At 43.3% G+C, this 14,269-nt stretch overlaps 1 protein-coding gene across 1 annotated transcript in view; it reads left to right on the plus strand.

Moving 5' to 3' along the window:
* MYRFL (myelin regulatory factor like) overlaps window positions 1–14,269 on the plus strand; it is a 101,374-nt gene that overhangs the window by 57,148 nt on the left and 29,957 nt on the right. Inside the window, exon 13 of the mRNA XM_027543472.1 lies at window positions 629–738. Coding sequence (XP_027399273.1) covers window positions 629–738 — 110 coding nt within the window. The remainder of the gene's footprint in view (window positions 1–628; window positions 739–14,269) is intronic.

Consider the following 14,269-nt stretch of genomic DNA (forward strand, 5'->3'; position numbering starts at 1 on the left):
GTGGACGATTCTGAACGCGCTGTTTCTCTTCCCCAGAGTCCTCTTGCTCATGGGATGAGGGCTAAGGGGCAGATGGCAGAGCAAACTATAAGCAGCCCTGGACAGCCTCCTGGTAGACGGGGAAGGTGGCCGGGCAGGTGGGTCCAGTCAGAGGAAAGGCAGAGTGGTGTCTATACTCCAGACCAGGAATTCTAAAGAAACAAGAACCATTTAGGGATCAGAGTCCGCCTGCAGGAAAAGAGAGAAAATTAAGCTCCAGCCTTACGTCTATGTACAGGGAATTTAAGGCACTTACCCTTTCCAACTTTTGGCTCAGAGTCTCAAGAAAGAGTGGAGAAAACAACACTCCCACTTTCTAAAAAATTAATTTATTTTTTAATTGAAGGAGAAATGCTTTACAAAATTGCGTTGGTTTCTGCCGAACATCAACATGAATCAGTCATAGGTATACATATTTTAATCTTAGAGTGGTTCTGGGATCCAAATTCCTCCTTTGCTTCAAATGCCTTGTAGATCAAAGCCAACACTGACGAGGGATAAGTATCTATTTGCAAAGTCATCCTGTTCGCCATTCCCATCCTGGGAAAGGTCTTTTCCTGACGAAACCTGATGGAGTGTTTGTGTCTAGGAATGATTGCCCAGGAGGTGCGAGAGATCCTGCCCAGAGCTGTGAGGGAGGTCGGCGATGTCACCTGTGAAAACGGAGAGACGTTGGAGAACTTCCTCATGGTGGATAAGGTAATCCCTGAACAGATAGCTCCCCTAGGGCTCTAACCCCACAGGTGAACCCCATTCTGTGGCCAGATTATCCCATGTTGGATATTCACTGTGCCCTGAATATCCAACCAGGAAATGGGACAGTAAAAAGAATTCTTCACTGAGCTGTAGAGTAAGCAGGTATTAATTGTCCCACACTGGTCGTAGGGACCCAAAAAGAAGTCACGTTAGGGAAAAAGGGGAAAGACCACAAACAACACTGGAAACCGTGGATCTTGTCTGAGGAGTAGTGGCCCTGGGAAAGTCCACTTACCCAGACTGCCCTGCAAACAAGGACCAAACATCATGAGAAATAGTGGCAGCCAGTTTTGATTAGACTTTGTCTTGAAAAATGAGCCTAAACCTTGCGAATGTGTCATTTCTCTCACATGATATCCTTTAAGTTATAATTAACACAATGTGCTCCTCAGAATGATTGAAGACTGAATGAAGTGTTGAATTTTTTTTTTTTTTAAGCATAGGTTTTCAACAAAACTGTATGTTTGACTTTCACAGCACAATCAAAAAGTGGGTCATTTTTACAAAGATATTCATGAGCTTCATCTTTTTTTCCCAAGGGCCTGTTGAAATTCTTTGATATTTAAATCATTCTCTCTCTCTCTCTTTCAAATCATTCTCTTGTGAAGGAATGTCACCACCCTTGTAGATTAGTTCCTCTTCGCTTGTTAAGGAGTCTGCCATTTCCTTACTAGCTGATGCTTCGGTTATGATTTGAGGGGCTCTCCCAGATCACATCTGTTAATTCCGTGAAATCCTGCATCTTTCGCAAGGGTTGCAGATTCACTCTGTGGCTGATTTGCTTTCCATCGCATTATAATATTTGATGCTGGAGGGAAGGCTGATTGACATGGGGATTTCATGGTAGTCGGAAGAGATGTTTGAGTGAAGAGTAATTTGTAATTTGTCAGCTCATTGGGGCAGTGCTTCAAAAACTTCAAAGTGAACATGAATCAGTGGGGGTGTTATTAAAATGCAGGTTTTGGTTCAGCCAGAACAGGGTGAGACCCAAGATCCTGCATTTCTAACCAGCCTCCAGGTAAAACCTATTTTGCCAGTCCTGCCGGTCAGCAAGACACACTTGGAGTAGCCAGGTAGGCCCTTTCAGTCTTCTACCTACAAGCTCTTAAACAACAATCACTTAGATTACAGCATCAGATGGCCTGTTCACTGGGCTGCAAGGGCCGAGTAGTAGAAGTTGAGTTATTAATACTTCTTCCTGCCTCTGATTCCCTGGAGAAGGGAATGGAAACCCACTCCAGTATTCTTGCCTGGAGGATCCCATGGACAGAGGAGCCTGGTGGGCTAGAGTCCATGGGGTGGTAAAGAATTAGACATGACTAAGCAACTTAAATTTCACTTTCCTGCCTCTTAGGACCACATCCTCCATAGGAGAAATTCTTCAGTCTCTCAGACCTAGGCTACGTTCACTTGAGAGGTGTTATCATCAGAAATGTATTTGAAGAAATTAAAAAAAATTTTTTGGCCATACCACATGGCTTGTGGCTTCTTAGTTCCCTGACCTGGGATCGAACCTGGGGCCCCTGAAAGCACCGAATCCTAACCACTGGACCAGCAGGGAGTTACCCAGAAATGTATTTTTAATAATAAAAACAACACCAAAGTTTGTATATAATTTACTTAAAATACAAACTATTTTATTTATAAAATAAAATGTTATAAAATATATTTTAAAATATAATAAAATATAAAATATATTCAGAGGTATCGTATGGAATTTTCCAGGCAAGAATGCTGGAGCAGATTGCCCTGTCTTCCTCCAGGTGGTCTTCCTGACCCAGGGATCGAACCCACGCCTCTTGCATCTCCTGCACTGGCAGGCAGTTTCTTTACCGCTATGCCACTTGGGAAGCCATTAAACATATATTAAAATATAAAATATATTTAGAGGTATATGTAAAATAAAGTCACCCTCACACTCTTGCATTTTCAAGCTTCCTGGGGTGAGAGAAAGAGCAGAAGCCCAGCTGTCAGCCTCAGGGTCCTGGAGTACGTCACCAGGCTGCCAAGGTGGGGGCTCTTGGGGTCTCGTCTGATAGCAGCTGTCTTACTTCTGTCTCCAGTTGTTTCCTGGAACATTCAGGAAAGAGATTTCTATGTTACCTGTGTGGGTAGCGCCTGCTGAGGACCTTAGGACTGTCACTGTTCAGCAAAAATTTCTTCGGGTTTTTCTCGTAAGATGGTATGGAAAAACCCGAAAGAATATTTTGGCCAACCTAATAGTTCTCCCTCTAGCCTAGTATTTTCCCATTCCCAGATGAGTTGAATGGAGACAGTCAAGAAGATTAGCAGTTCTGAGGGCCAATGCCCCACTTTCCATGGGGAAGCTATATCCCAAGTTCATTGCTAAGAAACAAGCCCAGAATCCTAGGAAGCTGGGGGGTGGCATTCCTATTCCAAGCAGCCAGGTTCACTTATCACCTGAAAAGCCATCCATGCCAAGGGGACACTGAGTTTATAAATAACTAGAGCTGACAAGAATCCAGAAAGGAAAAGGGACGATTCTCTTAGGAAGAGATATGTAGTGATATGGTCTATGGCAACGTCACCAAGGCCACAGTCATTTACAGCATCTGTGACACCAAGAGCAGATGAATATCCCCACACTCTAAAGCCCGGCTTTCTTCTTTGACTCACTTCTGAGGACAGACTTGAATTGCTGGTTTAAACCTCCACACTCTGGAATATCCCTCTTCTACATTATAAGTTCATCCCAGAATATCCTTTATGGTGAAGTAGCACAGGCTGATATGAGAGGTCCCCTCCCTGTACCGGGAGGAAGGAAGCCCTTTGGAATTGGGGGCAAAGAATTTTGCATAAATAAACCTTGTTTAACTAAACCTTAACTAGTTACTTCTTCACTTTTTTCTATCCCTAACCCAAATCTCTCTGTCTTGTCGCTTCTTCACAAGTTTATTGTTTCTTTGTCTAATGAGTTTAGAAGTTTGCTGCTCTGTTCATGTTTTCAGGTCTTCATTCTCTTGTGAAATTGTCCCTGCATATGGAAAAATCCCTGGAGAAGGAAATGGCAACCTACTCCAGTATTCTTGCCTGGAGAATCCCACGGACAGAGGAGCCTGGCGGGCTACAGTCCATGCTGCTGCTGCTGCTGCTAAGTCGCTTCAGTCATGTCTGACTCTGTGCGACCCCATAGACGGCAGCCCACCAGGCTCCCCCACCCCTCAGATTCTCCAGGCAAGAACACTGGAGAGGGTTGCCATTTCCTTCTCCAATACTCTACTTCAAATACAACTAACGAGACAGCAAAAAAATTCAGTCCATGAGATCACGTTAAATAAAATGTGCATGCATGTTAAAAAAAAGTCATAGGGTATGTGATTCCTATTGTCCACACTCTTTTTCTTTTTTTCTAAAGTTTTTTCTTTTTTTTTATATGGACTATTTTCAAAGTCTTTATTGAATTTGTTACAATATTTCTTCTGTTTTATGTTTTGGCTCTTTGGTTGCAAGGCATGTGGGATCTTAGTTCCCTGACCAGCGATCAAACCCACACCCCCTGCCCTGAAAGGCAAAGTCTTAACTACTAGACTGCCAGGAAAGTACCTCCAGGCTCTTTCTTAACTGTGCAATGAGAAAGATGTACAGACAGACTCTTGCTTTCCTGGGCTCCTCCCTATTCATGTTGCACCATGGCAATCTATCTTGCTTTGTCCAGACCTGTTTGTTTTCAAGACCTTCGTTAGCACTTCCTGGGCTTTGTGTGTTATAATAATAGGTGGAGATCCAATTAAGATACAAGTCTCTCCCTCTGCACTCCATTTCTCTTCTCTTTTATAAAGAAATTCTCACTGGAGCTAAAATGCAAACTAGAATCTGGAAATGCTGAAATGTTGTGCTCCATGGTTGCTATATCATTTTCACCTGGACTTGAAGCTGAAATAGGAAAGAGAATTCTGGATCTTTACAGATTGTCCATACAACAACCAAAGTTGGAGATTAGGGATGTCAGCCAAAGTTGATGTAAGCCACTCTTCTTTCTCTTCTTCCTTTCTTTTTTTTTTTTTTTGTTGTTGTTTTACATATGAGTTTCACATTTTTTTTAATGTAGACCATTTTTTAAAGTCTTTATTGAATTTGTTGCCACATTGATTTTGTTTTATTTATGTTTTGTTTTTTTGGCCATGTGAGATGTTAGCTTCCCAAACAGGGATTGAACTCAAATCCCTTGCATTGGAAGGTGAACCTTAACCACTAGATGGCCAGGGAAGTACCCGTTCTCTCCTTAACAGGAGAGATGACCTTGTGAGATAAACCTCTCCTGGGGTGGTGTGCTGCTTCTCTAAATTTCTCATGTTTTGGGTGGCTCAGTGAAAGCTCAGCCATGGGAGATGGTGTGAGAGGACTCGAGGTTCATACTGAGAGCAAGGGAGCCTTAGAGTGGACACCATAGTCTCCTGAGCTAGACTACTGGGGCTCTGCCTTTTGGCTTGTTCATCTGTCTCTTTACTTGTCAACTTTTAAAATTTGTTTCTGTGATTATTTGGGAACAACTGGTTGCATTTCTTGAGCATTATTATTAGGTATACGTGGTATAATAAAAATGTCCACAATAAACATAACAACTGCCTTAAAGGAATTCACAGTGGAGCCTATATAAAGATGAGCTTCATCTTATGAGCACCAGTTCTTGAATAATCTGTTTGTGTGTGTTTTTAAGACTGCATGTTAGAAGCCACCCTGCCATAACTTAGTGGCCACTTTTTCTCTTGGATTCTATTTTTCCTGCAGCTGTAATGTGGCAAGAATTGTCTATTTGAGTCATACAAAGATAAATAACACTTGGTTCCTGTCTTCAAGTAACTGTCAGTCTAAGCAGGGTGATGTGACAGGTACCCAAGAAATAAAGCTCTAAGTTAAAACATGAGATGTAATGAATCTGTGGAATGCATAGATGAAGTGTTACCTAGTTCATAGGAAGGAGAGGGGCTCCCTGGAGACTAGGCAGGGGTTCTCAGATGGAAGGGAAGTGACGAGACTGAGAGACAAAGGAAGGGAGGCATTGGTGGGTTGTGGGGACTGAGTGTGGCCAAGGGGGGCAGGGGATCATAAAGGCCCCCAAACCTTCCTTCTTCTCATCCATAGTATCCATGTGACACCCAGTCCTGCTGTTCTTACTTTGGCACTGTCTCTTGTATATCAGCTCCCTTCTTTATTCTCTCCATTTTTCTCCTTGGCCATCATAGCAACCCTGTAACTGACCTACTAGATGCCAAGAGAATCATTTTCCTTAAAAACAAAACAAAACAAATATCTCATCCTATAATCCCCCTTTCCCATTGTTGAATCTTCACTGGTTTATGATTACAACCCTCCACAATCTGGATGGAATCTTCCCTTTCTAACTCATTTCCTAACACTCACACCCCTCAGCCACCAAACACCATCTGAATGAGCTGAGACCTTCAGAATCTGATGTATCTGCACACACACGCATGACTTGTTCCCAGCTCCTCCCTACCAGCCTTTTTTCTGTTCCCCACACTCCAAGTTTTGTTTCTGCCTTGGAAGTGTTCTGTGGACTGTTCTCTGCCCTAAAGACCCTCCCTTCAGATGATCTCATCATTTGGATCGCAAAGCAAGACCTTCTCTGACCACCTTGGCTAAAAGAGTCTCTGCGGTGCTTGACTTCACTTTGTTTCTAAGATCCAGGGCCGCTGTGAGGGTGCAGAGCACCTTGGCAATGATTTGAAAAGGGCTGTCCCTCCAGCTGGCACAGGCCTCATACTCCCCCTCAGTGGGGCCTCTAACACGGGACACACGGCAAACTTGCTCCCAGCATTCTGGAGACTTCTGTCCCTATCTGACATGAGCTCCTTTATTTGCCTACTTGTTCTTTGCCAAGCTCCCTGGGTGGTTGTGTGAGAGCAAATCTTTCTATATTTTTCCAAACTCTATCTCCAGTACTTTCTATGTGGCATTAACCCCAGGGTTTAGGGGACTGTAGGATTTTGAGAGATCTTGGGTGATTGAGTTAATGGATTCCATGATGCCTGGATTGCTCCTGTCTACACGCTGCCTTAGGCCTTTGGATAGACATCTTCTAGAGTGTCTGTCTCACTCTGTTATCCTTCTTTTTCTATTCAGTGTCTCCTCCACTGGACTAAGAGTTTCTCAAGGTTAGGAATGTGCCTCGTCGATCTCGCGTGTGTGTTTGCGTATGTGTGTATGTTCAGTTTGTTTCTTTATTTTTGGCTGTGCTAGGTCTTCATCGTGCTGTGTGAGTGTCTTTTGCTGTGGAGCACAGGTTCTAGAGGGCCCCGGCTCAGTAGCTGTGAGATCAGTAGTTGTGATGCATAGGCTTAGTTGCCCCATGGTATGTGGGATCTTGGTATCCCCACCAGTCATCAAACCTGCATCCCCTGCATTGGAAGGTGGATCCTTAGTCATTGGACTACAAGGGAAGTCCCCATCCTGTGTTATTTAAAACAGTATGTGATACCTTGTGGGTTCTCAATAAGACTTTGCTTATATTAATGCATGAGTTTTTGAATCGCAGTGAATAGAAGAGACGTGGTTCTCTTCACATAAGGAAGTCAGAAGGAGAGGTGTTTTTCTGGGGGAAAAGATGAGTTCAATTTCGAGTTTGGAATGCCAGCTGAACTTTCAGATGAAGACATATGGAGGTGACTGGAAGTATAGAATGTGAGCGAACAATTAGGGGATTGAGGGGGAGCTGCAGACAGGGGTGAAGGTATTAATTCATAAGGAAAAGGTTATGGTCACAGGTCATAGATGGGAAGGCTGTGGTGAAGTCTGGCCTGCAGATACTTTTTTACCTCACGATGTTTAAGAAATTTTCAAATTCATTGCCTGCTTTTAAAAATTAGGATGGAAATTCCCTGGTGGTCCAGTGGTTAGGACTCAGAACTCCCACTGCAGGGGACATGGGTTCAATACCTGGTCAGGGAACTAAGATCCTGCATACCAAAAAATACAAACAAACAAATAAAATTAGGAGATCTTCACACACATTTCAGATTTCTGGTTCCCTTGATATCAGATCTGGGAATGTGGTACTAAGGAGTGCCACCCTCCACCCTGCCCCATCCATAGTTAGTTTAGAAGTCCCTTCTTTTCTCATCAAGAGAGGAATAGAATTCATTCGTTATTTGCAGTGATATTTCCCATAGGAATTAGTATACCCTGTTGCACTCACTGAGTGACTTGACCCCAAGCCAAATGATTAAAGCTCATATGCTTTTGCAACCAACTCTGGATATATTAACAACTGACCACTTGTCTGTTGATTATCTTTTTTAAAAAAGTTACTTATTTGGCTATGCCAGGTCTTGGTTGTGGTGCGTGGGATCTTTAGTTGTGGCATGTGAACTCTTAGTTGCAGCATGTGGGATCTAGTTCCCTGACCAGGGATCGAACCCAGGCCCCCTGCATTGGGAGCATGGAGTCTTAGCCACTGGACCTCTAGGGAAATCCATGTAGATCATCTTCTTTCCCAGGAGCTCTTTACACTGGGAGCAGGGAGAAAATTCTCTTGTTTCTTAATTTTAGAGAGATATATGCCATGTACTAAGCTTCCCTGACGCTCAGAAAGTAAAGAATCTGCCTGTAATGCAGGAGACTCAGGTTCAACCCCTGGGTTGGGAAGATCCCCTGGGTAATGGAATGGCTACCCATTCAAGTATTCTTGCCTGGAGAATTCCATAGACAGAGGAGCCTGGTGGGCTATAGTCCATGGAGCTGCAAAGAGTCGGGCATAACTGAGCGACTAACACACACAGACACATACACACAAGACATTTATTGTTTTTTTTGGAAGTTTCTTTTTGTAGCTATATCTTTAAAAAGTAATTGCTCATTTATTTTTTTCCATGCATTTCAACAAGATGGGTTGATGGATGGATGGATGGACAGATGTGTGATAAAGGAATTAGAGCAATATGCTAATTGTGAAATTACAGTGGGAGGCAGTATGTGGGCATTTACTCTGCAATTAAAATTTTTTTAATGCATGCTTGAATTTTTTTCTGTATGCTTGAAAACTTTTGTAATAAAATGTTGGGAAAAGAAGCACTGTTCCAGACACCTAAAACTGCAATTTAAATATTGTATCAGCAGGTGGTGGCAAAGCTTTGAAGATCAGGTAGCCCATTTATTCATGCCTTTACTAATTCAATACCTGGAATTTCACATTTCATTTACCTAAGTGGTGGTTGTTGTTCAATCACTCAGTTGTGTCCGACTCTTTGTGACCCCATGGACTGCAGCACATCAGGCTTCCCTGTCCTTCACTATCTCCCGGAGTTTGCTCAAACTCTTGTCCATTGAGTTGGTGATGCCATCCAGCCATCTCGTCCTTTGTCTTCCCCTTCTCCTCCGGCCTTCAGTCTTTCCCAGTATCCGGGTCTTTTCCAGTGGCATCAGGTGGCTAAAGTATTGGAGCTTCAGCTTCAGCATCAGTCCTTCCAGTGAATATTTGGGGTTGATTTCCCTTAAGATCTACTGGTTTGATCTCCTTGCTGTCCAAGAGACTCTCAAGAATGTTTTCCAGCCCCACAGTTTGAAGACATCAAGTCTTTGATGTTCAGCCTTTTTTATTGTCCAGCTTTCACATCCCTACATGACTTCTGGAAAAACCATGGCTTTGACTACACGGACCTTTGCCAAAAGTTTCAAAGAGAATATTTTTGAATAGTTTCTTAAAAAGTAAGTCTTTAAGGATACTCCAGTCCCTTTCTGATAAGTACTAACTTTTCTTTACCTGTAAAGTCTGGCCACTAGGTCAGAACAGCTTCGTCCCTGTAGGTATAGTTCAGTTTGCTTAGCCTTCTTCCATGAGGCTCTTAGATTGCTGAGCTCAGTCTCAACCACGCAGAGTCCATCACTCTGCCTTCGAACGACAAACTGAGTAAGAGCAGTGGAGAGTAGGTAAAGACACTTTGGATTTGGAGTGGTATCTCTCAAGCTGTAAAATCTGTTTCTTTCCTTTTTTTTTCTCTCTAGTAGATTTTCCTCTGTCTTTACCTCTGGAACTTTAGAGTGGAGGTACTACCTTCCTCCTTGTGCTGCTCTTTTTCTTTCTTACATTGTTTCCTTCTTTTTTTTTTTTTAATTTTATTTTATTTTTAAGCTTTACAATATTGTGTTAGTTTTGCCAAATATCGAAATGAATCTGCCACAGGTATACCTGTGTTCCCCATCCTGAACCCTCCTCCCTCCTCCCTCCCCATACCCTCCCTCTGGGTCATCCCAGTGCACCAGCCCCAAGCATCCAGTATCGTGCATCGAACCTGGACTGGTGACTCATTTCATACATGATATTATACATGTTTCAATTGTTTCTTCTCTGCATCCTCCTCTTCCATGCACCCCCCACAACAATGGCAGCCATGCTAATGTCTTTCATATATATCCTTGGATAGTCAGGCTGTCTGGAATATTATTAGTGTTTCATGAATGTGTTTTACATTTCTTTGAATTATATACATCTGCTCCTACTTTGATGCGTGAAATTCCTTGGCTTGTGTCCTTACGTTCTCTTCCAGTGATGGACTCTTCCAACTCTGTTGACCACAACTATGCAGCGATGAATGTTCTCACACAAGCCTCCTTGTGAATATGTGGGCGGTTTTCTCTGGCATGCATTCCGGAAGTGGTATAGGATCTACACAGCTTTATTTCTACAAAATGCTGCCAGAATGTTAGTCAGCTCCGACTCATAACAGCAGTACATGAGGCTGACTGCTTCTCTGTGTCCTCATCAATACTTGACATTTTCAGACTTTCTATTTTTTTTCACTTCTAATATGGGTAAAGTGGTTTCTTACTGTTTTAATTTATGTTTTTCTGATGAGTGATAAAGTTGTACATCTCTTTCTTATATTAGCTATTTAGATTTCTCCTTATGTGAATTGCTTGGCCCAGTTTTCTATTGGATTACCTTTCTTTTGCAGGACAAGAATATACTTTTCCGCTTGATTCTGTTATTTAAGTTTTTTTCCATCATTGCTATCTTAAATAAAATAGACCAAATCTATACCAATGGCTTAAAAGAGGAACAATTATTTTTTGTTTCAATGGCTTCCTTCCTAATGCTAATTACAACTTGAAACTATATTATTTACTTCTGGTTTACTTGTTCTTGGCTAATCTCCCCACTAGAAAACATGGTCTATGAAGACAGAGATCCTATCTGCCTTATCTAATTGTTTTCTCCCTGTACTTAAGACAGTCTTCCCAGGTGGCGCAGTGATAAAGAATCCACCTGCCAGTGCAGGAGACTCAAGAGACACACAGGTTCGATCTCTGGATCAGGAAGATCCCTTGGAGAAGGAAATGGCAACCCACTCCAGTATTCTTGCCTGAAAAAGTCCATGGACAAAGGAGCCTGGCAGGTTACAGTCCTTGGGGGTCACAAAGAATGAGACACGACTGAGTGAGCACACACACTTAAGACAATGGTTAGCACATCCCAGGTCCTTGAAAAAGAACTATTGATTCTCTCATTAATTGAATATTGAACTATATTGGCCCTGAGGAGTCATAAGACACTGCCCACAAAGAGAGCTCCTTGGCCACCCAGGGAAGACAAGAAATCAAAGAATTGCAACGAACTGTGCCATGTGATTGTTCAACTGGAAACTCATCTCAGTCAAAGGACTCAAGCCCTTCCACAGAAAATTACATTGAAACAGAGATAATGAAAATTAAGCAAGAATTCTAAAGCAAACAAAGGGCAACAATAAAACACATAATTGTAAACAGTTTCGTGAACTTGTGCTCCTCCCACATAAAGCAGAGGTGAAAACACAACCTCCAGAGGAGTGAGCCCAAGAGTTGCCCTGTTTGCAAGAGAAAACTGCCCGGAAGAGGGAAACCTTGCCTCCAGGGACCTGCTAGAAATTGAGCTGAAGTCTGAGCTCCCACATCATCTCAGAGCCTGCTTTTCTGGTTTGGGGATTCTAGTTTTTTTTTTTTTTTTTTTTTTTTTTAATCCACATCAAGGCTTGGTGAGCTGTCCACAAATAAACTCTTGGACAAAGATCTAAAGCTGAGTTTATCCAAAGCCTAAACAATTGCCAGGCACACCCATTGGCTAGAAGACAGTTCTTCTCCCTTGGACAATCATTTTCATAATACTCAATTATAGGCAGCTTTATTCCCATGATTTTATTACAAAAACATCAGTCTATGCAACATCAGATGCCACAAGGAGAGATTTTTCAAGTCTGTGACTCTCCCTGGAAAGCAATAAGAGTTTGTTTCAACTTCTCAAAGCATTCTCTGCTATCAGGCTTAGTTATCCTTCCTTAGTGTTTTTAGGCAGGGGACAAGCTGGGATTCCCAAATAGAGGAGAAATCAAGTCCGCTGCCTGGCTGCTCCCCCGTGTGGGGGCTCATTTATGGCCAGTCCTGCAAGGGATGGGGGAGCATTCTGCGGTCTGTCTCCTAGTGGGTGAGGAGGCTGTGAGAGGGTGTGTACCGCCAGAGTGGAAGTCACATGGCAGGTGACCAGCAAGTCACTAGCCCATCACACTGAGGGCATCAGACACTAGTGTTGGTTTGCTGAGGTCACTCGAATTTCCTAACATGGAAAGGGAATTTGGAACATAGACTTCGTTTTTCTGAGAGAAACCTCGGGTAAAGAAACAGACTGGAAGTCTGGCCACTCCCTTCAGTTTCACCAGAGAGCAAGGTTATGTTGTCTCAGTGCTTCAGGGCTTCTTGACTCACGGCTGTAAAAACGTTCATTCATTTACGCCCGGTGCTGAAGAATCTGCGGTGGACGAGAGGCAGGCCCTGTCTCCAGGGGTTTATAATACTGGTCAGCATGACACCAAGTGAAAGGCAGGTGGGTGAAGAGGGATGACAGCTGGTCAAGGCAGAGGGAGCAGTCAGAGGCCAGGGCATACCTGATGTATGTTCCATGAGGGGCACAAAGTTAGGTATGATTAGAGCGCAGCCTGTGACGGGGACTGTGTGAAAGGCGAGGCTGAGACAGAGGCATGTCTAAGCTAAACAAGGTCTCTGGTTTCACAAACTCTTCCTGTTGTTTTTCTGTGCACACACACTTGCCAAACTGCCCTACGTATCCTTCCAAAAAATATGCTCACACTGTCCATGTGTACCCCTGCTGCTGCTGCTGCTGCTAAGTCGCTTCAGTCATGTCCGACTCTGTGCGATCCCATAGATGGCAGTCCACGAGGCTCCCCCGTCCCTGGGATTCTCCAGGCAAGAACACTAGAGTGGGTTGCCATTTCCTTCTCCAGTGCATGAAAGTGAAAAATCAAAGTGAAGTCGCTCAGTTGTGTCCGACTCTAGCGACCCCATGGGCCGCAGCCTACCAGGCTCCTCCGTCCATGGGATTTTCCAGGCAAGAGTACTGGAGTGGGGTGCCATTGCCTTCTTCAATGTGTACCCCTACCCCAAAGCAAGTCTTTTAAACACTGGGTGAAGACTACCCCTACCCCCAGACTTATGAGCAATTTTTGGTGGCAAGCTGGTTTAATCATTAAAAAAATTTTTTTTAATTATGGTAAAAGTCACATAACATAAAACATCTATTTTAACCATATTTACCTTCCTGGTGGTTCAGATGATAAAGCATCTGCCTGCAACGGGGTTGAATTCCTGGGTTGGGAAGATCCCCTGGAGAAGGAAATGGCAACCCACTCCAGTACTCTCGCCTGGAAAATCTCACGGACAGAGGAGCCTGATAGGCTACAGTCCACGGGGTTGCAAAGAGTAGGACATGACTGAACGACTTCACAATTGCATAGTTCAATGACACGAAGTATATGCACCTCTCACCATTATCCATCTCCTGAATCTTTCACTGTCCTCATTTGAAACTATCTCCATTAAACACTAACTCCCCATCCTCCCTCTCCCATGCAACCCAGCCCCTGGCATCTATTAGTGTACTTTCTGATCCTATGAATTCGACTATTCTAGGTGTCTCCTATAAGTGGGATCAAATTAGGGATTAGGGATTCAGCACCTAATGTATATTGGTATGCATTTTAGAGATTGACTTAATAAATGTCCTATAAACACATTGTACCTTTTTCTTTCTTTCTCCTGTACTATACAATGGGCTTCCCAGGTGGTGCTAGTGGTAAAGAACTCAACTGCCAAGGCAGGAGACATAAGAGACATGGGTTTGATCCCTGGGTCAGGAAGATCCCCTGGAGGAGGGCATGGCAACCCACCCTAGTATTCTTGCCTGGAGAATCCCATGGACAGGGGAGCCTGGTGGGCTACAGTCCATCGGGTCACAAAGAGTCAGACATGACTGAGCGACTAAGCACTCACGCACGCTATTCAGTAGGTTCTCACCAACCATCTACCTCATACGTAATAGTGTACATATTAATTTTCATCATTTTTACATCACGATTGTAAAGCTACATTTCAGCTGAGGTAGTGGGTCATTTGAAATGGTCAATAATAACTGGACAGAGTTGAGTAATTAAATTAGATTCAGTTACAAAAT

Source organism: Bos indicus x Bos taurus, chromosome 5 (assembly GCF_003369695.1).
Source record: "Bos indicus x Bos taurus breed Angus x Brahman F1 hybrid chromosome 5, Bos_hybrid_MaternalHap_v2.0, whole genome shotgun sequence".
NCBI classification, from domain to species: Eukaryota; Metazoa; Chordata; class Mammalia; order Artiodactyla; family Bovidae; genus Bos; species Bos indicus x Bos taurus.